The sequence below is a fragment of the Oryctolagus cuniculus genome, chromosome 8, assembly GCF_051225735.1.
Source record: "Oryctolagus cuniculus isolate XC-2025 breed Fujian yellow rabbit chromosome 8, ASM5122573v1, whole genome shotgun sequence".
Lineage (NCBI taxonomy): Eukaryota > Metazoa > Chordata > Mammalia > Lagomorpha > Leporidae > Oryctolagus > Oryctolagus cuniculus.
The window spans coordinates 81,896,704-81,922,107 of record NC_142874.1 but is presented as its reverse complement, the minus strand read 5'-3'; the positions used below and the strand labels follow the sequence as shown (position 1 = coordinate 81,922,107).

At 39.7% G+C, this 25,404-nt stretch overlaps 1 protein-coding gene across 12 annotated transcripts in view; it reads right to left on the bottom strand.

Annotated features, from left to right (window-relative positions):
• Positions 1-8,043: 8,043 nt before the first annotated feature.
• The window catches only part of ZGRF1 (zinc finger GRF-type containing 1), a 102,660-nt gene continuing 85,299 nt past the window's right edge, over positions 8,044-25,404 (bottom strand). For 5 of the 12 annotated variants that reach the window (XM_089302916.1, XM_089302915.1, XM_089302921.1 and 2 more), the window contains 7 exons: positions 20,573-20,700; positions 18,519-18,642; positions 11,980-12,156; positions 11,705-11,839; positions 10,740-11,001; positions 10,413-10,552; positions 8,046-8,173 (listed from right to left, as the gene is read on the bottom strand). In XM_089302916.1, coding sequence (XP_089159042.1) covers positions 8,159-8,173; positions 10,413-10,552; positions 10,740-11,001; positions 11,705-11,839; positions 11,980-12,156; positions 18,519-18,642; positions 20,573-20,700 — 981 coding nt within the window. In that variant the 3' untranslated portion in view covers positions 8,046-8,158. Of the gene's footprint in view, positions 8,174-10,167; positions 10,553-10,739; positions 11,002-11,704; positions 11,840-11,979; positions 12,157-18,518; positions 18,643-20,572; positions 20,701-25,404 lie in introns of those variants that run through there. The other 7 variants (XM_089302924.1, XM_089302926.1, XM_089302923.1 and 4 more) reach the window with 3 other exon arrangements.

Sequence of the window (25,404 nt, the reverse complement as noted above, 5' to 3'; positions counted from 1 at the left end):
TAGGATAAATGACTTTTAACTTAATGATTCTGATACAGGTGTACCAATGATCACATGTTGAGAAACAATATTATAGGTGATGAGAAGCCACTGAAAAATTCTAATGTGATCATATTTGCATGTTGGTGCGAAGAGTGACTGCAGACAATGAGTTGAAAAGCTTATTAGGGACATATAACTTCTGGGCATATGGGATATGTGAGACAAGTTATCCTAAATGTGTTGTGGCACCCATCTGCGTATTAGTATAATTTTCTCTGGAGCACCCTGCAGCCCAGGTGTTATGAAAATGGAAAAAGATTTAAACTTATCCATGGGTAGAATTTTATGAACTGGTAAAAACTGCAGCAAGCAGCAATATACCAAGGCAGTTGACAGTGTTTAGGCAGGATGGTGTCTAGGCAGACAGGAAAAGATAAGTAAGCTGATGGATCAGCAGAATAGTAAGGAGTCAGGAGAGCAGAGATAATGATGAAGCCAGGAAGCAGGTATAGTCACTGGTCAGTGACACTGCAGGATTCTCGGATGATGATGCCAAATCTCAGAAGACTTGCTATTTTAAAAGTACAGAGAATGTGGAAGGTGCTCTAAGATACAGTAAAAAATGCAAGGTACACAAAGGTGTGCATGGAAAAAGAGCAAACCATTTGTAACTATTTGTGTGGCCTTCAAAAAGTTCATTGAAAATGTATAGTATGAAAAAATAATGCATGGATTTCAAAAGTTTTTGTACCAAAATAAATTTATCCTTTAGCTCATTTTACTTGATCTGTATGTCAGTGAGCTATTTTTTTTTTTTTTAAGATTTATTTATTTACTTGAAAGTCAGAGTTACACAGAGAGAGAAGGAGAGGCAGAGAGAGAAAGTCTTCCATCCTGTGATTCACTCACCAACTGGCCTCAACAGTTGGAGCTGCACAGATCCGAAGCCAGGAGCCAGGAGTCTCCTCTGGGTCTCCCATGCGGGTGCAGAGGCCCAAGGACTTGGGCCATCCTCCACTGTTTTCCTAGGCCACAGCAGAGAGCTGGATTGGAAGTGGAGCAGCCGGGTCTTGAACCGGCACCCGTATGGGTGCAGACGGCAGCTTCACCCACCATGCCACAGCGCCAGCCCTGTCAGTGGTTGTGGCACAGCAGGTTAAGCTGCTCCCTACAATACCAATTTGAGTCCTTGCCAATCTGAGTCCTTGCTGCTCCACTTCTGATCCAGCTTCCTACTAATGCACTGGGGAAAGCAGTGGAGAATGGCCCAAGTGAATGGGCCCCTGCTACCCACATGTGAGACCCAGATGAAGCACCTGGCTCCTCACTTTGGCCTGGCCTAGGCCCAACTAGTGAGGCCATATGGGGAGTGAATCAGTGGATGGAAGATTTCTCTCTCTTTCTATTTCTCTCTCTGTGTAACTTTGCCTTTCAAATAAATAATTTTTTTTAAGAAAAGAATTTTACAATATTGGTTAACTCTGTAAAGGAAACTGGGAGGCTGGGAGACACAGTAAGGAAAGAGACTTTTCACTATATTCTCTTTTGTTCATGAAGATTATTAAATCATGTGAATTCTGTTACCTATGCAAAAACATACTTGTATGAACAGAATTAAACAAAAAATTAAAAATTTAGTTGTGATATAATGAATAAGAGAATACAGAATGAAGTATTTACACTTTTAGTATAAACATTTGGCATATATTATATATGAACAAATACTAGAAAGTAAGAGAAATAAGCCCAAAAATATATAGAAGAAAATGTTTAAAAATAAGCAGAACTAAAAAAATCATCACCTGGATATTCTAGCATTCAATGGCTAACCTTCACCAAGCACTTACTGTGCTGGTGCTGATCCCGACTTATAAATGCAAAATATGACTCTTGAGAGTCACTGCCCGGGGCCAGCGTTGTGGCTTATGGGTAAAGCATTGCAGGCATCTCATTCGGGCGCTGGTTCAAGTCTTGGCCACTACTCTTCCGATCCAGCTCTCTGCTATGGCCTGGGAAAGTAGTGGAAGATGGTCCAAGTGTTTGGGCCCCTGCACCAACATGTGGGATATGGAGGAAGCTCCTGGCTCCTGGGTTCAGATTGGTCTAGTTCTAGCCATTGCAGCTACTTGGGGAGTGAACCACCTCTCTGTCTTTCTCTCTCTCTCCCTGGGAGTGAACCACCTCTCAACCCCCTTACCCTCACCTCTCTGTAACTCTGCCTTTCAAATAAATAAATAAATCTTAAAAAAAAAAAAGACTCACTGCCACTAAAGTTATCTAATTTCCTTTACTGATGTTGTCTATTTTGTCCTTAGTATCTTACATTGAGGCAGTACACAAAAGCAAGTCTCATAACAACATCTAGACTCAGCACATGACCCTGGAGTGCTTGCTATTCATTACTTTGCTTTATACCCTGATCCCATACTCATGGATACTCCATATTTCTTTTTTTTTTTTTTAGAAAACTCTTATTTAATAAATATAAATTTCAAAACTACAACTTTTGGATTATAGCAGCTTTTCCCCCCATAACCACCCTCCCACCCACAAACCATCCCATCTCCTACTCCCTCTCCCATCGCATTCTTCATTAAGATTCATTTTTAATTACCTTTCTATACAGATGATCAACTTAGTACATACTAAGTAAAGATTTCAACAGTTTGCACCCATACAGACACACAAAGATACTCCACATTTCTCAGGGAGGTCATCCTCATCCATTTGAAACACTGGATAGGTCAAAAAACACCTAAAAGCAGTCACAGACCAGTGGGAGATGTCGTTTGGTCACATACACATACACACATCTGTGCTAAAAGACCTGGGATCTTTTCACACCTCAGAATTTGCCAGCCATGTGTGTCTCCCACCAGTTACTCCTGTCCGTGCACATGCATTCTTCTACCTCTCACCACCTTATCTGTTCTTCAAAGAATTAGTTTCTGCTTCACAGTTAACCTGGCATTGACTCTAGAGATAAGGAACACAAAGTTGTAGGAGACAAAATATCTGAGCCCCTGAAAACAATCATGATCATCTTAGTTGTTAGTTTATTTAGAAGTACACATTGCATTCGAAAAGAATGGGCAAAGAAGCCAATTTTCTTACTTCAAGCACACTCTCAAGTTTCTCCAACAGAAAGAGCTCTATTTTGTTCTACACACTCTGTGTTATGTAGTTAGCCCTGTACTCCACACCTGGGTGACAAGCTGCACACACTTGGCATGGAAGTGTGAATCCAATTGGTTGCCATTCAAAACAGGTCCAGCTAGAGAGTAGATGCTCAACGAATGTCATGCCTTTAATTGCATTCCAAAGGGGGGAAAACTGTTCCTTGCTAAGGAACCACAAGTCCATAATAACTCAGCTAATAAAATGCACTGTTTCTGACTTAAGAGGTTGAGTATCATGGATATGCCAAAATTTTCACTTACATAGTCCTCTGCACCAGTTTAGCCTGCAAACTGACAGCTCTCTGATATTCTCTCTCTCTCTGGCGCACACTCTCTCTCTCTCTCTCTCTCTCTCTCTCTCTCACACACACACACACATACACACACATACCTAGTAACAGTATTATCAAGACCAGATTTGCCCAGTTAGAAACAAGATTAGTGAGGAAGACTAGAAGTAAAAAAAAAAAAAAAAAAAAAAAAACTAAACTAAAACTGAAACTAAAAGTTCAACCTAACTAGTGATTCAAGAACTTACAGATATTTTGGTTTATATTTTTCCTTTATAATCAAGTCATATTAATGTAAACTGAAAACATAACTTGAACAAACATTTCATTCATGACTAATTATAAAGCAGGCATTTCAAATCAGTGTTGAGCTAATGTTTTTAGAACAATTATTTAATTTTCAAGGTCCAATATCTGTCAAGTAAATCACCAATTTCCAGTTCGTTCTTATTTAATATAAAAAAATCTCATTAGTATAAAGCTATTTCACAGCTGTCTTTAATTTAAACCATAGTCAGAGTATGCAACTTTGGCATTTCCAAATCAAATGTTCTTTTTGTCAAAAGACCGAAAAACTTTACAAGTATACTGTAAATCATGAGATATTTTAATATTGATTGTTTAGTGAAAGGGATACTCCTTAAAGTTTAATTTGCATCTATCCAAACTGTGGATTCGAGATGAAAGAGATAAAGAGTTTGTTAGCCTGGGTTGGGAGCAGGGGTTGTTCTATGTTAAATATTGGTTGTTCTAATATGCAAGGTTCAGGTACGTTTTCACTCAGAATACAAGGATCTCCAAAAAGTTCATGGACATGCAGAGTCTAAAAAAAAAATCTATATTTGGATTTTTTTTGTACCAAAATGAACTTGTGTTTTCATTCCATTTTTCCAAAGGCTTTTTTTTTTTTTTTCATTTTATTTTATTTGAAAGGCAGGGAAGCACAGAGACAGACAGAAAAAGACAGAGAGGGGCCGGCGCCGTGGCACATGAGGTTAATCCTCCGCCTGTGGTGCCGGCATCCCACATGGGCCCTTGTTCTAGTCCCGGTTGCTCTTCTTCCAATCCAGCTCTCTGTTGTGGCCTGGGAAAGCAGTAGAGGATGGCCCAAGTGCTTGGGCACCTGCACCTGGGTGGGAGACCAGGAAGAAGCACCTGGCTCCTGGCTTCAGATCAGCACCGTGCCAGTTGTAGCGGCCATCTGGGGAGTGAACCAATGGAAGGAAGACCTTTCTCTTTGTCTCCTCTCATTGTCTGTAACTCTGTCAAATAAATAAATAAAATCTTTACCAAAAAAATCGCTTCTCAGCCTTTTGGCTAAGATCAAGTGTGTACCAAATAAATAAATAAATAAATAAATAAATAAGACAGAGAGATCTTCCATCCTCTGGTTCATTGTCCAGATGTCCGCAACAGCCAGAGTTGGGCCAGGCCAAAGACAGGAGCAGTGACTTGAAGTCCCATGTGAGTGGCAGGGACTCAAATACTTGAGCCATCATCTGCTGCTCCTCAGTGTATGCATTAGCAGGAAGTGGGATAGGAAAAGGAGAATCTGAGACTCTAACCAGGCATTCCCATATGGGATTGTGGGTGTCCCAAGCAGTGTCCTAACTGCTAGGTCAATTACCTGCCCCACCGCAAACTTTTTGAAGTACGTTTATATATGAAAACCAAAGACAACCGTAGAATGGTGAATACTATCAATCAGAAGAATGCTTTTATTTATTAATCTCTTTAACAAAAATAAGGTAGATGAGCCAAAAATCCCCTACTTCTCTTACTGGGACTTTGAAGGAGTGAGCAAAGACTAATTGTACTCTAATGGACAGGGTCTGGGGCAAGGAGATTGTAAGATGTGACTCCTAGATTGGGATCACAGTTTGTGACACTATCTCTCCCAACTTGAAAACCACAGACAAAACCACTAACATGAGATGCACTGAGTTAACTCCACCCAAGGTCAGAGAAAGCTTGATACATGAATCTTCACCTTGGGCTAAGGGAACTGAGTAAGCAAGGGAAGAGAGATCAAGCCATGCCCATCTTTGGTACTGTCATAACCTCTTTTTCTTTTCTATGCTTGATGTGTAAATAAGTGCTATTATAGTGGGCTAGTAAGAATGGAAAGTGGGGGCCATCGTTGTGGCATAGTGGGCTAAGCCTCTGCCTGCAGTGCCAGCATCCCATACGTGCATTGGTTTGTGTCCCAGATGCTCTTCTTTTTTTTTTTTTTTTTTTAAGATTTTATTTATTTTATTTGAGAGGTAGAGTTACAGACAGTGAGAGGGAGAGACAGAGAGAAAGATCTTCCTTCCGTTGGTTCACTCTTCAAATGGCCACAACGGCCGGAACTACGCCAATCCAAAGCCAGGAGCCAGGCACTTCTTCCTGGTCTCCGATGCAGGTGGAGGGGCCCAACCACTTGGGCCATCTTCTACTGCTCTCCCAGGCCATAGCAGAGAGCTGGTTTGGAAGTGGAGCAACCGGGACCATATGGGATGCTGGCCGCAGGTGGAGGATTAACCTACTGTGCTACAGTGCTGGCCCCGATGCTCCTCTTCTGATCCAGCTCTCTGCGATGGCCTAGGAAAGCAGTAGAAGATGGCCAAAGTGCTTGGGCCTCTACACTCGCATGGGAAACCCAGAAGAAGCTTCTGGCTCTTGGCTTCGGACTGGCCCAGCTCTGGCCTTTGTGTCCATTTGGGAAGTGAACCAGCAGATGGAAGACTTTTCTCTCTCCCTCTCTCTGTAACTCTCTCTCTCTCAAATAAATAAATAAAATCTTAAAATAAAAATTGGAAAGGATTGGCCCAGAAGTAATTCTGAAAGACTTGTGAGGTTTGTTTTTTCTTTTGTTTTTTGTTTTTTTTTTTTTGACAGGCAGAGTGGACAGTGTGAGAGAGAGACAGAGAGAAGGGTCTTCCTTTTGCCGTTGGTTCACCCTCCAATGGCCGCCACGGCTGGCGCGCTGTGGCTGGGGCACCGCGCTGATCTGAAGGCATGAGCCAGATGCTATCCTGGTCTCCCATGGGGTGCAGGGCCCAAGCACTTGGGCCATCCTCCACTGCACTCCTGGGCCACAGCAGAGAGCTGGCCTGGAAGAGGGGCAACCGGGAAAGAATCCGGCACCCCGACCGGGACTAGAACCCGGTGTGCCAGCGCCGCAAGGTGGAGGATTAGCCTATTGAGCCGCTGCGCCGGCTTTGTGTTGTTTTCTGTTAATTATACTATAAATTAGGGAAAGGGAAATTATATATATATATATATATATAGTGGCAAAATGGCTCCCCTTAGAAAAATGTAGCATATTGTTATCAATCTCTAAGCTACCACTGTAACACTGTTTAAAAAGATTTTAGTAGCCTCAAACACATCAAACTAAAGACATCTAAGATCTGACACTGTGGCTTATCTACCTGAATAATGCCATTAGAAACAGAGCAGGCATGGCCACTTAAAAAGATCCTGTGTCCTCCTTTGCTGACTGTTGCCTGGATCAAAAACAAGACTTATACCAACCAAAAAATAGGGGAAACCATATTCTAAGTGTGGTTGCTGCTTTCTCAAACAGCTGGAATGCTGGGCCCATTCTTTTCATCAGAATACTTGGCAATTTGTGGAGACATATCACAGCTTGGGATAAGGTTCTACTGGCATCTAGTGAGCAGAGGCCAGGGACGCTGCAAAACATCCTATGGGCACAGGACAGCACTCCCTAACCAAGAATTACCTGGTCCAGAATGTAAAGAGTGCCAAAGTTGAGAAGTGCAGCTCTATATTTTCAAGATGTCTTCCTACATGGTTGCAGAAACTGAAATTTCTGGAAAAGTTTAAAAAATGAGACAGAGAGGAAAGGAAGAACTAATGATGGCACAGATGCAACTGCAGAAGTTCCTATCAGAATCTTTGAGCAGTTCTAGATGAAAACAAGTAGTGATTAGACTAAGAGTTTTGCAAAATCAGGTAGCTATACTATAAATTTGAGATGAAAATTCAATCATTTGTCATCCACATGAACAGTATGCCAGGTCAAAGGCAATTCTCAGTGTTTAGATAGCAATCATAAGTATATGTAACAGGGCCCAGCACTGTGGCATGGCGGATAAAGCTGTCGCCTGCAGTGCCAGCATCTCAGATGGGTGCCATTTCAAGTTCCGGCTGCTCCTCTTCTGATCCAGCTCTCTGCTATGGCATGGGAAAGCAGTAGAAGATGGCCCAAGTCCATGGGCCCCTGCACCTGCGTGGGAGACCCAGAAGAAACTCCTGGCTTCAGATCAGCACAGCTCCAGCCATTGTGGCCAACTGGAGAGTGAACCAGCAGATGGAAGACCTCCCTCTCTCTGCCTCTCCTTCTCTCTCTGTTTAACTCTGCTTTTCAAATACATAAATAAATCTTTTTTTAAAAAAAAGTATATGTAGGAGCCGGTGCCGTGGCTCACTTAGTTAATCCTCCACTTGCGGCGCCGGCATTCCATATGGGTGCCAGGTTCCAGTCCCGGCTGCTCCTCTTCCAGTTCAGCTTTCTTCTGTGACCCGAGAGGGCAGTGGAAGATGGCCCAAGTGCTTGGGCCCCTGCACCCGCATGGGAGACCAGGAGGAAGCACCTGGTTCCTGGCTTCAGATCAGCGCAGTGCAAGCTGTGGGAGTGAACCATTTGGGGAGTGAACCAACAGAAGGAAGATCTTTCTCTCTGTCTCTCTCTGTTTCTCACTGTCTATTGCTCTGTCAAAAAAAAAAAAAAAAAGTATATGTAACAGAAATATAAACTAAGATATACAAAGACTCACATGACACATTGTCTATAAACTTATCTTGGTTAAAAAAAAAGTTACTTAAGGGGTCAGTGTTGTGGAGCAGTAGATTAAGCCATTTGCCAGCATCCTATATCAGAGTGCCAGCTCAAGTCATAGCTGTTACACCTCTGATCCAGCTCCCTGATAATCTGCCTGGGAAAGCAGCAAAAGATGGCCCAAGTCCTTGGGCTCCTACAACCCATATGGGAGGGATTAATGGAGTTCCAGGCTCCTGGCTTCAGCCTGGCCCAGGCTTGGCTGTTGCAGCCATTTGGGGAGTGAACCAGTGGATGGAAGATCGATTGATATCTCTCTCACTCTGCCTTTCAAATAAGTAACTAAATCTTAAAAAAAAAAAAAATTACTTGAGCTCTAGTTCCAGATGGCCTAGAATAAGCTCAGAATTAAGATATAATAATGGGGGGATGTTTGGGCAATAAAACTCAGAATTCTGGTTTAAATTTATTTGTTTGATTGTAGAGCTCAGATGTAAAGCATGACTCTGTAATACTTCCTTGAATTATTCCTTTCCCATTATAAGGAGTCACATCTTTCACTTTATAGTTTGGGTGAACACTTAAAAAAAAGTTGCAGCTGTTGCAATCCATACAACTGGGACAAAGCTTGAGAATTACTAACCCACACGTTTTGTTTGTTGGATATATTTTTCTCCCTAACATAAAAAAAGAGTTACACAGAGGTAGACTGATCATTTTTCTAATGGGTGGCATCTCAGGCAAGCATCTTTACATCTTCAAAATGAACTTTGAGTGCCTTGAGTAAGTTTTTTTTTTTCATTGGTAAAGATAAATACTTTGAAATTAATTATAATCAAGACCTTGGCATTTTTCCATCTAAGACATATAACTGTTCCTTTGTTCAATATGGCCTCAAATGGTTTAAAATTTACATACATGTCTAGAATACAAACCAAAAGACAGAAGTAATCTGTTAAATATTACGCATGAATAGTATATATCTAGGTGATTTTTATTCCCTTCTATGTAATTTTGTGTATTTTGCAAACTTTCTACAAGGAGGATATATTATTTCTTTAAAGACTTATTTTATTTACTTGATGTGCTCACTTTGGCAGCACATATATTTTATTTACTTGAAAGACACAGTTACAGAAAGAGGTAGTGACAGAGAGAGTGAGGTTCATCCGTTGGTTCACTCCCCAAATGGCCGCAATGGCCAGAGTTGAGCCAATCCAAAGCCAGGAGCCAGGAGATTCTTCTGGGTCTCCCACATGGGTGCAGGGGCCCAAGGACTTGGGCCATCCTCCACTGCCCTCCCAGGCATATTAGCAGGGAGCTGGATGGGAAGTGGAGCAGCCAGGACTCAAACCGGCAACCATATAGGATGCTGGCACTGTAGGCCGGGGTTTTAACCCACTGTGCCACAGCACTGGCCCAAGAATATATTATTTTTATAATTAAAAAGTTTTAACGTATATATTCTATATATGCCAATAACTTCTGTGCAAATGCTCAGGAAAGAGATCAGGAAGAAATGAACTGAAAGTGGTATCTTATTCATTCATTCATGTTTCATTCATTCAATAAACACTAAGTAGCGACTGTACTGGGTATGCTGCTGGGGACTTGCCATGGTCAAGTGTTGAGAACTATTATCTCAAGGTGTGCACTTGTAGTGTTTTCCTCTCTTCTCTTTTATGCTTCTTGGAAGTTTATTGTGAATGCTTTTACTTTCAAAATGGTGGGCATTATATTTACTTTTAAGATTCTGATAGAATCACAGTTTAGAAAGGAGTGTGTTGCTATATCTCACTGTGTAAACCCATCCTAATACATGAGCTTTTAAGATGATCACTTATTTTTCAAGTACACTGGTATTCCCCATGAAGGATTTTCTCTGACCCTTGTAAAATTCATTTCATTAGCAAACAGATGTCATGCCTTTTAGAAAACAATTTTTATTAGCGAAATTTTATATTGCCTTCAACCTATCTTGATAATAATGTATACTGCCTTAGTAATAATGTATATTTTTTGAAAAGCAAATATTTTAGATGTGTTTATTTAGTATGTTATTTAAATATCATAGAAATAAATTTTTTAGTAACAAGGGTATTGGAGTAATAAAATATAAAAATATATAGTATAAAATGAATCTGAATTTACATAAATACAAAATATCTATACCATGTCTTTAGATGATTGAGATTTCTCTTTTTCACTCTTTCTCTTCTGTTTTTCTTCTGCTTGTTTTTCAAAATAATCTTTAAGAAGATGGTTCAGCTGTGGTTCACACTGGCTGGCATGTTGCAATCCATCTTTCCTTCCTTAAAAAGATATAAAACATGAGATAACTATTCTTGACTTTATGGGGGGTCTCCATGTTATTATTATGTCACTAATCTCCCTAAGTGGCAAATCTACAGCTGTTCTTGTCTAGGGCACTCTAAGAATTAACCCAAAGAAGTCCAATTTTCACTCAAAATGCTTGAATTAAACACATCTGTATTTTACCTTCACAGTGTTGGATCACACGTCTCCATAATTGATTTTTCCTCAGACAAGCTAAGTTTCCCACAATCAACAAATGCCTTCTTCCTCTGGTCAATGCAACGTTCATTCGTTTCTCTGAATCAATGAATCCTACTTGTTTTGTCCTTACGCAGGACAGAATAATGATCTCCTTTTCAGCTCCCTGAAAAGCATCCACTGTGGACACCTGCACCGCTTTAATTTCAGGATCGTTAAAATCCACTGCACTGAGTAAATGACACAGCTGAGGAGGAAAAAAAGAAAGAGGTCATGTAGGGCAGGGATCCTGAAGAACTAAGCTGCTGAACAGATTCAGAGTAACCATTTTATTTAACTAATAGTGGATACTTTTTAATGCTCTTTTCTGACTCACATGGACTTGACTGGATAGTTTCTAAAATGATAGGTAAATGACTAGATAATTATGAAACAAAATCAAAAGTGATGATTTATCTTGCTGAGTGACTCATTTGGATATGCTAATTTGGAGCTGAGAAATAATCTAATAAACAGATGAAAAAATACTATAAGGAAAAAGAAAAACTAGTTAGAAGTAATTGGCTCATGCGTACATTGATATCTGGTATCTATCCTAGATAAAATGTAATAATAATGAAAGAACATTTTGGAAAACACAGATTCAATCCCATCTGTCCCAAAACACAAAGCATACACCATATTTTCTTCCCTCTAATTTGTTTATTTGAATTTTTTCCCAACAGCTGTAAACTGAATTTAATTAAACCTTGTTGGGTTTACACTTAATTATACAAAAAAAAAAAAATCCAGGCCAAAAAAATTTGAATGTTTCTTTTTTAGTACATTAATCATAGTCCCAAAAGTTTTTCATGACCCAAACAAATCTACCAGCAAATGTAAAATCAAATATTCTAATATATAATTGTGATATTTAATATGTGACAAATACTGTAATATGTAATACAAACCTTGTACATCTGGGATTTGTATAATGTTATCACCCCAATCATAGAGCCCACTATTCCACTTGCAATCAGTGATTGAATCAGCTTGAGTGTAAAACCAGCTTCTGCCGCATTATGAAAGCTGTTACCTCTTTCAATCTGGAATAAGAAACAGATCCTAAATTACAATTCCCAGAAAGGGTATGGAAAGACCAAGTAAAATCAGACAAACAACAACAATAAAATTAAACAAAGAAACTAAACAATGTTGACTCCTATCAACAATAATGTTATTTTACCTGTTCCAGGCCTTTAACATTATAGAAACACAGGGTTGGCAGCCATTCCAGTAAAGGGCTCCTGTCTGTTTCTGAAATACCATTCATAAGCTTTCCTTCATAGAACAGATCATTAGCAATAGCGCTGATGGCAGGGTGACAGCGGTATTGGGTTCTCAACATAATGGGTTTGTGACCCTAAGAAATACAGAAAATACAGGAAAATAAGAATTTAAAACATAGTAATTTTTTCTCTAGGGAAACAAAAATGATGCTATTTTGAATAGCAAAAATATTGCTGTATTATTATAGTCTTAGGAGATAAATGACTACCAAGATGGAATAGACTACAAATAAAAATATTTTTAAAAACTACTAAAAAATATGTTCATGGTAAACTATTACACTAGGAAACTATAAAATAGAAAAGTTCAAATTTGAAATTTATCATGTAAGTTTGGTACCTAACATGTCTTTTCTTAAGTTACACTTTTGTTTTTTTTAAAGATTTCATTTATTTATTTAAGAGGCAGCATTACAGACAGACAGAGAGACCTTCCATCTGATGGTTCACTCCCCAAATGGGTGTGCTGGTCAGAGCTGGGCCAATCTGAGGCAATCTGAAGCCAGAAGCCAGGAGCTTCTTCTGGGTCTCCCACGTGGGTGCAGGAACCCAAGCTCCTGGGCCATCTTCTACTGCTTTCCCAGGCCATAGCAGAGAGTTGGATCAGAGGAGGAGCATCTGGAACATGAACCTGTGCCCATATGGAATACCAGAGCTGCAGGTGGAAGCTAAGTCTACCACGCCACAGCGCCAGCCCCTAACGTGATGTTTTCACAATCTATCTAGAGTAGGCCTAACACGAAATTGAAAACAAACTGTTAAAACTAGTAAGTGCTGTTGATAACTCATTCATGATATAATAAATTTCCTCCTTGGTAAAAGCCATTTTTATTCTGAATCTTCAGTTCTTAGTACTCTAGGGTCATACATTTGTTTAAATTTGCTTAAATTTGAGGTGCTTAAAATTGTCACAACTCTGACAAAACCTCCGACAAAAAAGTATTAGGTATAAAAATGCTCAGAGGATCATTATCTATAATTGAAAACAACTGAATATTCATTGTTAGAGAAATAACTAAATTATAGTATATATTCATCCAATACCATTCAGTGATTAACAATATTTGTGACAATGATGATTGCAAAGCTAATAACATAAATATATTCAATTATTAGACAATTACAATTCCCAGATTGGGCCTGGCCCAATCCTGGCCCAATCCTTGCTGTTGTAGGTATTTGGGGAATGAACAAGTGGATGGGAACTATCTGTCTTTCCCTTTCAAATAAACAAAAATAAAGCAAAAACTCAATTCTATTCTGCCTACAATCTCCTTTTATTTATTTATTTAAGAGGTAGCATTATAGACAGAGAAGGAGAGAGAGGTCTTCCATCCACTGGTTCACTCCCCCAAATGGCCACGACAGCCAGAGCCGGGTGGATGCAATGCCAGGAGCCAGGAATTTCTTCCTGTGTGGTGTAGGGGCCTAAACACTTGGGCCATCCTCCATTGCTTTCCCAGGCCACAGGAGGGAGCTGGAAGGGAAGAGAAGCAGCCAGGACATGAATCAGCACCCATATGGGATGGTGATACCACGGGTGGAGGCTTAGCTCACCACAGCACAGCACCATCCCCCTAAAATCTCATTAGAGGAATTCTTTAGGAAATAATATCAGTTATGGAAGAAGAAATGTTTATTTGAGATTTAACAATTCCTTTAGTTTCACATCAGCTTTCCTTCCTGTTAAGAAAGTGCCTACTTTTGAGTCCAAACAGCAAAATAACTCCTGAGGTGCAATTTAAACTGGCAACAATAGTAAAGTAGGTTTTTTGGCAAAAGTTTTTTTTTTTAATTCTTTAGGTTGGAATATCTTAATATTCTGTTTATCAAAGTGTCTTAATTTAGATTACTGTATAAAAGCTATAATTATAATCAGACATTTTTTCAGGCCTAAAAAGCAAGAAAGTCACACAGACTATTGGAATAGAATAGAAAGCCCAGAAATAAATCCTCACATATATAGTCAATTGATCATCAACAATGGTAACAAGACAATTTAATGAGGAAAAGATGGTCTTTATAACACATGGTGCTGGGAAAATGGATAGCAAAAACAATGAATTTGGACACTTCCTCTACACCATATAAATTAATTCAAAATTAATCAAAGACCTAAATGTAAGAAATAAAATTAATTATACAACTCTTAGAAGAAAACATGGGAGAAAGTCTTCATGACATTGGATTCGGCAACAATTTAATGAAAATGACACCAAAAGCCTAAGTATTACATGCAAATTGATAAATTGGATTCCATAGAAATTTAGAACTTCCATGCATAAAAAAGGTTAGTAAAAGGAATAGTAAAGGGTTATTATCAAGACAGCAAAGAAACAGCCTACTAAATGAAAGGAAATATTTGCAAATAATATATTGGATAAGGGGTTGATATCCAGAACAGATAAAGAATTTCTATAACTCAACAACAAAAATGGGCAAAGGCCTTGAATGGGCATTTCTTCAGATATACAAATTGCCTGTAAGCACATGAAACATGCTCAATATCAATAGTCATTACAGAAATCTCAGTGTGATACTACTTCACACCCAATAGGATGGCTATTACAAAAAAATGAAAGAAAAAAGAAAAATAGGAAGGGTTGGTAAGAATGTGGAAAAGTAGAACCCTCGTGTATTGTTGTTAGAAATGAAAGGTAGTACAGCTACTGGGAGAAAACAGTTTAGTAACTCCTTAAAAAGTTAAGCATACAACGCCAGTGCTGTGGTGTTGCAGGTTAAGCCACTGCCTACAGTGCCAGCATCCCATACAGGAGCCGGTTTGTGTCCTGGCTGGTCCACTTCTGATCCAGCTCTCTGCTATGGCCTGACAAAGCAGTAGAAGATGGCCCAAGTCTTTGGGCCCCTGCATCCACATGGGAGTCCCAGAAAAAGCTCCTGGCTTCTGGCTTTGGATCAGCGCAGCTCCAGCCATTGTGGCCATCTGGGGAGTAAACCAGTGGATGAAAGACCTATCTCTCTCTGTCTCTCTCTGCCTCTGCCTCTCTGTAACTCTGCCTTTTAAATAAATAAATACATCTTTAAAATTTTTTTTAAAGTTAAGCATACAATTACCATGACCCAGGAATTGCATTTCTGTTTATATATTCAAGAGAAATCAAAGTGGGGATTTTTGAACAGATATTTGAAAACTAGTGTTCACAGCAACATTATTCACAACAGCCAAAATGGAAATACCTTAAATATCCACCAACACAAATATAATATATACACAAAACAGGATGTAATTTAACCTTAATAAGCAATGAAATTCTGAAACATGATTCTGATAGATGAACCTTAAAAGCATTATGCTATGTAAATAAACCAGACACAAAATGACAAATACTGTATATTTTCACTTACATTAGGCACCTAGAATAGGCAATCAATACAAACAGAAAGTAGAATGGAGGTTACGAAGGGGCTGGGAGAGGACATGGGGAGCTCTTGCTTAATGAATACCAAGCTTCTGTCTGGGGGACCGGCGTTATGGTGTCACCGGTTAAGTCACCACCTGCAAACTGGCATATGAACATCAGTTCATGTCCCGGCTTCTCCACTTCTGATCCAGCTCCCTGCTAATGCACCTGGGAAAGCAGTGGAAGATGGCCCAAGTCCTTGGGCCCTACACCTATATGGGAGACAAAGAAGAAGCTCCTGTCTTCAGTCTGGCCCAGCCCCAGCCATTGTGGTCACTTGGGGAGTAAACCAGAGGATGGAAGTTCTCTTTCTCTCTCTCTGTCTCTGTAATTCTGCTTTTGAAATAAATAAATAAACCCTTCAAAAATAGTTCTGTTTGGGATATGAAAAAGGTCAAGAAATGGGTATGTGATGGTAGCACAACACTGCAAATATACTTTAAAAAACCAAATATATTGCAGATACATGCTATGATGTGGTTGAACCTCAATAATGTTGTGCCAAGTGAAAGGAGCCAAACGCAAAAGGTCACATTTTGTATGATTCCATTTACGTGAAAAATCAAAGAATAGTTACATCCATACCAACTAATACAGACTGGTGGTTGCCAGGAGTTGGAGGGGACAGGAAATGGGGAGTAACTGCTGTAAGGGTATGGGGTTTTATTTTGGGGTGATGAAATATTTTGGAACTAGGCAGAGGTAGTGGTTATACAGAATTGTAAATGTACTAAATGCAACTGAATTTGTTCACTTTTGTTATGTGAACATCATTTTCTATTTTAAAAATAGTATTAAAAATTTTAGAAATGTGAAGTAAATAGGAGCATTTTAGATTTTTCTCAGTTTTAGAGCAAAAGCAATATATTTTCTATCTACTGTTAAAGTACATAGAGAAAAGATTCTTCTCATAAAGGGGCAGTTAAGTCATAGGTCTCCACTTACCATTAACAGGAGTACTCCCAAAGGGTGGCACTATGGAGCAGAGGGTTAAATCTAACCTCCATCTCATGATCCCAGCATCTCATATGGGAGTCTGTTTTGAGTCACAGCTGCTCAGCTTCTAAGCCAGCTTCCTGAATAATGTGCCTGGGAAGGCATCATATAATATTCCAGGTATTTGGGCCCCTGTCACCTATGTGGGAGATTGGATGAAGTTTCTGTCCCTGGCTTCAGCCTGGCACAGCCATGGCTGTTGTCAGCATCTGGGGCATGAACCAATGAATGGAAAATCTCTCTCTCTTTGTTTTTCCCTCTCTCTCCATCACTCTGCCTTTTGAACAAAATAAGTAAGTTAAAAAGTTTACAAGCCAGGACTTTTTTAAAAAGGGAGAGTAGACAAATCCAATTATAAATTATTTAAGAATAAGGACCCAGTATTATAATACTTGCATTCTCCTAGAACCTATATGTTGGGTCATTTGATAGTATACTGTAGATTACCAACAGTGTTTTTTTTTTTTTTTTTTTTTTAGTTTTCTAATTTCTTCTTCTTGTGTTTGGTCTGACTGTATAATTCCCTGCGATTTGTCTTCTAAGTCAGATATTCTTTCTTCTGCCTCACTGATTCTGTTGTTAAGGCTTTCCACTGCATTTTTTCTATTGAATTCATTTGTGCTATTGAATTCTTCATTCCTAAGATTTCATTTTGATTTCTCTTTAAGATCTCAATTTCGTTGGAGAAATTTTCCTTCACGCCATATATGGTTTTCATTAGTTCGTGCATTCACTTTTGATTACTTATAAATAATCCTATGATCAATTTTTTGAACTCCATTTCTGGCATTTCTTCAATCTCTTCATCTTCATAATCTAGAATTGAAGTTTTGTATTCTTTTGTGGGCATCACATTGTTGTGTTCCTTATTCTTGTTTCTTGAATTGGTGTATTTTGTTTATTATTTAGCATTTGTGAAGATACTCGTTGGTTTCTTCTTTGTTTTATTGCTGTGGCAGCTTTTATTTCTGGACTATACCTCTGTTGGAGTGTCTACTGTTTCAGTGAATACAAAGAGACTTGTGGTGGGTGTGGCCAGGGAGCTATGTTTAGTGCTCCAGGGTGAAGCCAGTATCTAAGGTAACCCAGGTTGAGCATGGTAAATTTTTTTTTTTTTAAATCAGAGGGGAAGTTTGTTCTGCTCTGTTGGTGTAGACTCAGCTTACCTCTTCTCCTCAAAGGAGACCAGTGCCTGGGTGCTAGTCCCAGTGGGTATAATATTCGTCCACTCTGCCACAAGGACCACACAAAGGATCTGTGATTCCCAAGCAATGTCCCTCACCAAGGAACCAGGTAGCTCTGAGCATGTGCAGCCTTCAACAGTGACTGCCCAAAGTTCCAACCATACCCTGAGTCCTCCCACTCAGCCCCAGTGTTTTCACAGTCCTGGCACAAAAGCCTCCCACAGTCACAAACACCCAGCCCCCTGTCTATTCACCCCACCAGACTCAGGAGCCTCCTCTCAGCTGGGTTGCTGGGTGCTGACATGAGCTGGCACAGCTGTTACATATATCCAAAATGGTACCCACTATCAGCTGGTTATGGGATGCCTTTGCAGGGTGATCAGGGAGAGAGAAACTTGCCCCCTTCTTTGTTTTTCTCCTCTAGTTTGGCAGATACACTGTCCCCCACCTAGCTCCAAGCTGGATTCCCTCCAGGTTCTTCCTGCAGCTTTATTGCTACTGGCTTAGGCTGCTGCAGTTTGGTCTCACCTTGTTCTCCAAAGCTGGTGCTGAGGCTCTCGGCTGCTCGGGTCCTGAGTTGTGCACATCCATGCCCTCCACATAGGTCCACTGTGTCCCCCTAATTTTCATGGAGTTTCCTGCACCATTTTCTCCCTAATTCTTCCCTGAGACTGCATTCTCTCCACTTTTTTTAAACTATCTTCTCCTAGACTAGAGGAGTAAGCCCCCCCCCACTCCACCTTCATAATCCCTTCCCAATATTTGCATTCTCTACTAACTCACACAGTATATAATTAGTAAATAATAAATCTGTATGAATTTAGTAGTTCATACCATTAAGCAAAGTCGATCAAAAAGAGTTTGTTCCAGTCCATTTGCATGAGCTGCCTCAGAACCCTGAATAGTAGGAGGCAGCTGTTTGGGGTCTCCAACAAGAATCAGCTTTTCACACTCAAACCTAAAAATAGAAATTCAAAACTTAAACAATAAAAAATGTTGCATTGGTATCATTTATTGTACTTTTCAAAATGTATTCCAAAATATTGGAATCCCATTAAGTATCTTGAGAATTAAGGAGGCTAAAATTAGTGCTAAGAAGTATATAAAGTCTTTGAAATGTTATATAGAAAAGAATCTCATATAACCATTTTTTACACATAAAGTTTAGTAAGTCTCCCTTGCTTCTGTCTGTAATTAGTCTAACATACGCTTTGAGAAACAATGATTTTCAGAAACCATAAACTCTTAGAATTATAAGCTTTCCTTTAAAAGCCATTTGGTTTAAACTCTTGTTTTAGAGGTAAGAGTAAGATATCATGGGATATGAGCAGGATATCAAGTTTTGTAGACAAGTTTACATCCAGATCTCAACTCTATTATATTGCATGGACACGAAGTTATTTAATCTCTCTAGGTGTCAGGATTCTAATCAGTAAACTGGAGGTGATAATACTCTGCATGACTGTTGTAACGATTGGATGAAGTATGCAATGTGTTTAGTATATGGTAGGTGCCGTATTTCTCTTCTTCCCTCCACCCAGAGCCTTATTGCTCTTCTACCCCTTACTCCTGGGTAGGATGACTAACTCATCCTAGCTTAGCAAGTATTATCCAAGTTTTAAATTCAAAGTCTCTGAATTAAGGAACTTCCCAAGTCCCAGGCAAACCATAACAAGTGGTACCCTCTTTCTCATTAACTGAGAAGTAAACAAGGACTAGAATTCAAACCTATTGATTACTAGGTCTGATGCCCTTCCCATTACTTTAGGATTGCTCAATAAGAGATGCTCTAAAAGTACAATGTTTCAACTGCCTGGAACAGCTTAGATTGTATAATCTTGGGAATTTTGAGAGAAATGTTCATTTTCAAAATGTTTTTCCTTAAAAACTTTATATTCTTTTATTATCTAAAAATTAAGGGCTGGCGCTGTGGCACAGCGGGTTAACACACTGGCCTGAAGCACCAGCATCCCATATAGGCGCTGGTTCAAGACCCAGCTGCTCCACTTCCGATCCCGCTCTCTGCTATGGCCTGGGAAAGCAGTAGAAGATGGCCCAAGTTCTTGGGCCCCTGCACCCATGTGGGAGACCCAGAAGAAGCTCCTGGATCCTGGCTTCAGATCAGTGCAGCTCTAGTTGTTGCAGCCAATTGGGGAGTGAACCATCGGATGGAAGATCTCCCTCTCTTTCTCTCCTCTCTCTGTGTAACTCTGACTTTCAAATAAATAAATCTTTAAAAAATTATTTCCAGAACCTTAGCCCTGCAATTATATCAACATAAAGGTACATTCTTCAGTGGAGTTAGGTTCTCAAACCATAACTAAGAAGGAACCTTTAATCTAGTTGAGAAAAATTTAAAACTGAAGCACTAGAACTCCCAAGGCTTTAAGGATTCTGTGATTCCAATGTTTAAGCTGTAAATTTTCATGCATTTACCTTAAAAAGTTTCCTTTTGAATTCTTTTCAAAAATTAGTTTGGGACAGGTGTTGTGGCACAGTGGGTTAAGCCACTGCTTGGGACTCCCACATCCCATATCAGAGAGCCGGGTTTGTGTCCAGGCTACTACGTTTCTGATCTACCTTACTGCTAGTGCTTGAATCCCTGTCACTCACATCGGAGAAGCAGATGGAGTTCCTGGCTCTTGACTTCCATCTGGCCCAGCCCTATCTGTCACAAGCATCTGCGGAAGTGAATCAACAGATGGAAGATCTCTCTTATTCCCTCTCTGTCACTCTGCCCTTAAAATGAATGAGTATATCTCTGAAAAAATTAGCTTACTTCTTGGATTGCTAAGATTTTTCATAAAAGTTTAGTAAACACCTGAGCTCATGAAATATGATACAACGTGATATGTGAGGGTACTTGGGAAAAGAATCTTTAATGTTACCTTGCAATGGGAAGGAGAGAAGCCGGTTCAGTAATTTGACTACACTCATCAAGCATGACGACAGGAAATTTAAGATCATTCATGCATGGGAATGGGCAGGCTGCACAGGTAACTCCAACTACTCGAACCTTCATTACAACAAAAATGTTATCAATTAACAAATACTGAAAGAAAATATATTTACCAAAGAAACTGTAGACTAAATCAGAAATTAGGTTAGTCCTAATTTAATTCCTCTCAATCAGAAATCAAAATCCCACATACAGGGGCCAGTGCTGTGGCACAGTGGGTTGACGCCCTGGCCTGAAGCACCAGCATCCCATATGGGCACCGGTTCGAGACCTGGCTGCTCCACTTCCTATCCAGCTCTCTGCAATGGCCTGGGAAAGCAGTGGAGGATGGCCCAAGCTCATGGGCTCCTGCACCACGTGGGAGACCTGGAGGAAGCTCCTAGCTCCTAGCTTCGAATTGGTGCAGCTCCAGCAGTTGCGGCCATTGAGGAGTGAACCATCGGATGAATGGTTCTCTCCCTGCCTCTCCTCTCTCTGTGTAACTCTGACTTTCAAATAAATAAATAAACCTTTAAAAAAAAATCCCACATACAAATAGAAATCACAAAATATAGGCTACTTAAACTCTAAGTCCACTAATAAGAACATATAAAAGGCACATTTTGATATTCAGAAGAAAGGTACTATAACATTAGAGACTTTAAAAATATAAAGGATGACCTATATGCTTAGTCATCTAGATGAACCTTAATAAATACTAAATGTATTCTATGAACACAGGCCCAAGTTAGTCACAAAAAACACTGAATATTCAATGAACTGTTCTATCCTTGACCTTGAGGTACACTAGTTTTAATTATTTAACCAGGCAAAGTTGGCAAACTAATTCTAAACAACAGTAAATTAAAATGTACTTGTAACCTTTAGTACAAGTCTTTTTTTTTTAAGATTTATTTATTTACTTCAAAGTCAGAGATACAGAGAGAGAGAGAGAGAGAGAGACAGAGAGACAGAGAGACAGAGAGACAGAGAGAGAGAGAGAGAGAGAAAAGTCTTCCAGGCACTAGTTCACTCCCCAAATGGCCACAACAGAGATACCTCAGAAATCTGAATATAGCCCTACCATATGATCAAGCCATTCCATTCTTCGGAATTTATACAAGGAAAATTAAATCAACAAATAAAAGAGTTTTCTATACCTCCATGTTTATTGCAGCTCAATTCACAATAGCTAAGACATGGAATCAACCTAAATGCCTGTCAATGGAAGACTGGATAAAGAAATTATGGGATATGTACTCTATGGAATACTACACCACGGTAAAAAAAAAATGAAATCCAGTCATTTGTAACAAAATGGAGGAAGCTAGAAAACATCATACTGAGTGAAATAAGCCAATCCCAAAGGGACAAATGTCATATGCTCTCCCTGATCTGTGACATCTAACTGAGCACCTAAAGAGAAACCTGTAGAAGTGAAACTGCCACTATACGAAGCAATGACTTGATCAGCCCCCTTGTCCTGGCTGTCGAGGAACAGCTTACTATTTTATTCTTTATAGTATTTTCTTTTTCTACTTAATACCATTGGTTGAACTCTTAACACAGAATTATTCTTAGGTGTTTAAATCCAATTGATAATACACAATTACTCTTAGGTGTTTAATTAATGCTATAACTAGTACTCAAATAGTATTTTACACTTTGTGTTTCTGTGTGGGTGCAAACTGTTGAAACCTTTACTTAATATATGCTAAATTGATCTTCTGTATATAAAGATAATTGAAAATTAATCTTGATGTGAATAGAAGGGGAGAGGGAGTGGGAGAGGGGAGTGTTGTGGGTGGGAGGGAAGTTATGGGGGGGGGGAGCTATTGTAATCCATAAGCTGTACTTTGGAAATTTATGTTCATTAAATAAAATAAAATATAAATATAAAAAAATAAATAAATCCAATTGAAAATTGATCCCTGTAAAAAATGAGTGAGAAGGCCAGCGTTGTGGCTCACTTAGCTAATCCTCTACCTATAGCGCCAGCACCCCAGGTTCTAGTCCTGGTTGGGGCGCCAGTTCTATCCCGGTTGCTCCTCTTTCAGTCCAGCTCTCTGCTGTGGCCCAGGCAGGCAGTGGAGGATGGCCCAAGTCCTTGGGCCCTGCACCCGCATGGGAGACCAGGAGGAAGCACCTGGCTCCTGGCTTCAGATCAGCACAGCATGCCGGCCGTAGCGGCCATTTGGGGGAGAACCAACAGAAAAAGGAAGACCTTTCTCTCTGTTTCTCTCTCTCTCACTGTCTAACTCTGCCTGTCCAAAAAAAAAAAAAAAAAAAAAAAAAAGAATGGGAATAAGAGAGGGAGGAGATATACAGTTCAGCATACATTCCCATGTACTTACACCTTAAGAGTAAAGCTAAAAATTTGCCATAGGACTCCAAATTCCATTAAGTTGGCAGGTACTAATGCCATCTTACATATTAAAGTGATCATATTAAGTGTGTAACTGATACTATAGATAGGATTAAGTGTCAAAGGGATCACATAAATAAGACCAAGTGTCTGGTAATAATAATAGATAGAATTTAAAGGGACAATGATCCAACATGGGAAGCAGGCCACACAGCAGACTCACAGAATGACAAATGCCCTAAATAGCATTCTGACCTCAGAATCAGCCCTTAAGGCATTCGAATCTGGCTGAAAAGCCCATGAGAGCATTTCAGGCATGGAAAGCTAAGACACTGCAGCAAAAAGCAACCTACATGAAGGATCTCTGTGAGTGAGACCCCAGTGGAAAGAAGGGCTATCAAAGAAGGATGTACTTTTCTCTGAAGGGAGTAGAGAACTTCCACTTTGCATATGGCCCTGTCTAAATACTGACAAAGTTTGAGGACTCAAAAGGCTTCCATAGCCTTGGCAGCTCATGACAAGAGCCTCGGGTGGTCACTGACGTCAAAAATAAGAGTGTTAACTGTTAAATCAACAACAGGAGTCACTGTGCACTTACTCCCCATGTTGAACCTCTGTCCTTAATGAGGTGTACTATGAGAATTAATGGTAGAATCTGTCTTCAAAAAGTACTTTATACTTTGTATATCTGTGTGGGTGCAAACAGTGGAAATATCTACTTAGTACAGAGTTGGTCTTCTGTATATAAAGTGAATTAAAAATGAATCTTAATGAAAAATGGAATGGGAGAGGGAGTAGGAGGTGGGATGGGAGTAGGGGTGGAGGGCGGGAATGCGGGGAAGAAACACTATATCCCCAAAAGCTGTACATATGAAATTTGTATTCATTAAATAAAAAACTTTAAAAAATAAAAGATTCATTTATTTACTTGAAAGAGTTACAGAGAGAGAGAGAGAAGAAATCTTTCATCTACTAGTTCACTCCCCAAATGGCCGCAGTGGCTGGAGCTGGGCCAATCTGAAGCCAGGAACCAGGAGCCAAAGGCAGGAGCTTCTTCTGGATCTCCCACACAGGTGCAGGGACCCATGGACTTGGGCCATCTGCTGCTGCTTTCCCAGGCCATAGCAGAGAGCTGGATTGGAAGTGGAGCAGCCGGGGCTAGAACTGGCGCCCATATGGGATGCTGGCACTGCAGGTGGAGCTTTACCTGCTACACCACAGCGCTGGCCCCACAAGTCTTAAACATTACAGCAAATGGCATTATTCTTAAGGCAAAAGGGCTAATACAAGCTAGTATTTAAAACTAAATACAAACAATAGGAAAACCTATGAATTTCTTAACTGAATGTGGTCACTGCCCAGTATCCTCTGAGCTACAAACATACATCTGTATGTACATATATAAATATGTGTATGCACAGTGAGTAATCTACAAATTGACCAATCTTTTTTTTTTAAGGTTTATTTATTGGAAAGGCAGAGTTTCAGAGAAGCAGAGGAAGTGAGAGAGACACAGAGAGAGAGAGAGAGAGAGAGACAGAGACAGAGAGAGGTGGTTCATCTGTTGATTCACTTCCCAAATAGCTGCAATGGAGACAGGAGACAGGAGCTTCTTCTGGGTCTCCCACACAGCTGCAGAGGCCCAAGGATTTGGGTCATCTTCTGCTGCTCTTCCAGACCATAGCTGAGAGCTGGATAGGAAGTAGAGCAGCCAGGTCTTGAACCGGCACCCATATGAGATGCTGTCACTGCAGGAGGTGGCTTGACTGGCTATGCCACAGTGATGGCCTCCACCCCCCTTTTCTTTTTGATTATATCTTTTCTTCAACAAATGTTGACTGACATTTGCTGACAAAAATATTCTTTATAAATAATGTCCCCTGATCTTGTGAAATAATAAAATATTATAAATCCCTTACATATTATAATAATAATACTGATTACACAAAATAGCTTTATTTAAGTTAGGTTTTTCTCTTTTGTTACAAACAAAACAAAAGTTACTAAAGCCACATTTATATTAGAAATTTCATTGTATTTAAACATTCAGTCCTTTAAAAATGATGAGTCCTTCCAGCTCTCTGCTATGGCCTGGGAAAGTAGTAGAAGACAGCCCAAGTCCTTGGACCCCTGCACTCATGTGGGAGACCCAGAAGAGGTTCCTGGCTCCTGGCTTCAGAACGGTGCTCCAGTTGTTGTAGCCATCTGAGGAGTGAACCAGTGGATGGAAGACCTTTCTCTCTCTCTCTTTCTGCCTCTGCCTCTCTGTAACTCTGCCTTTCAAATAAATAAATAAATCTTAAAAAAAAATAAGTAAAATAAAATAAAATAAAATGATCAATCTTCGAAGCAATATATTATGTTTCTGGCATTACTCTGAAATATTTGTTATCTAATTTCTGGTAATTACTAACCTT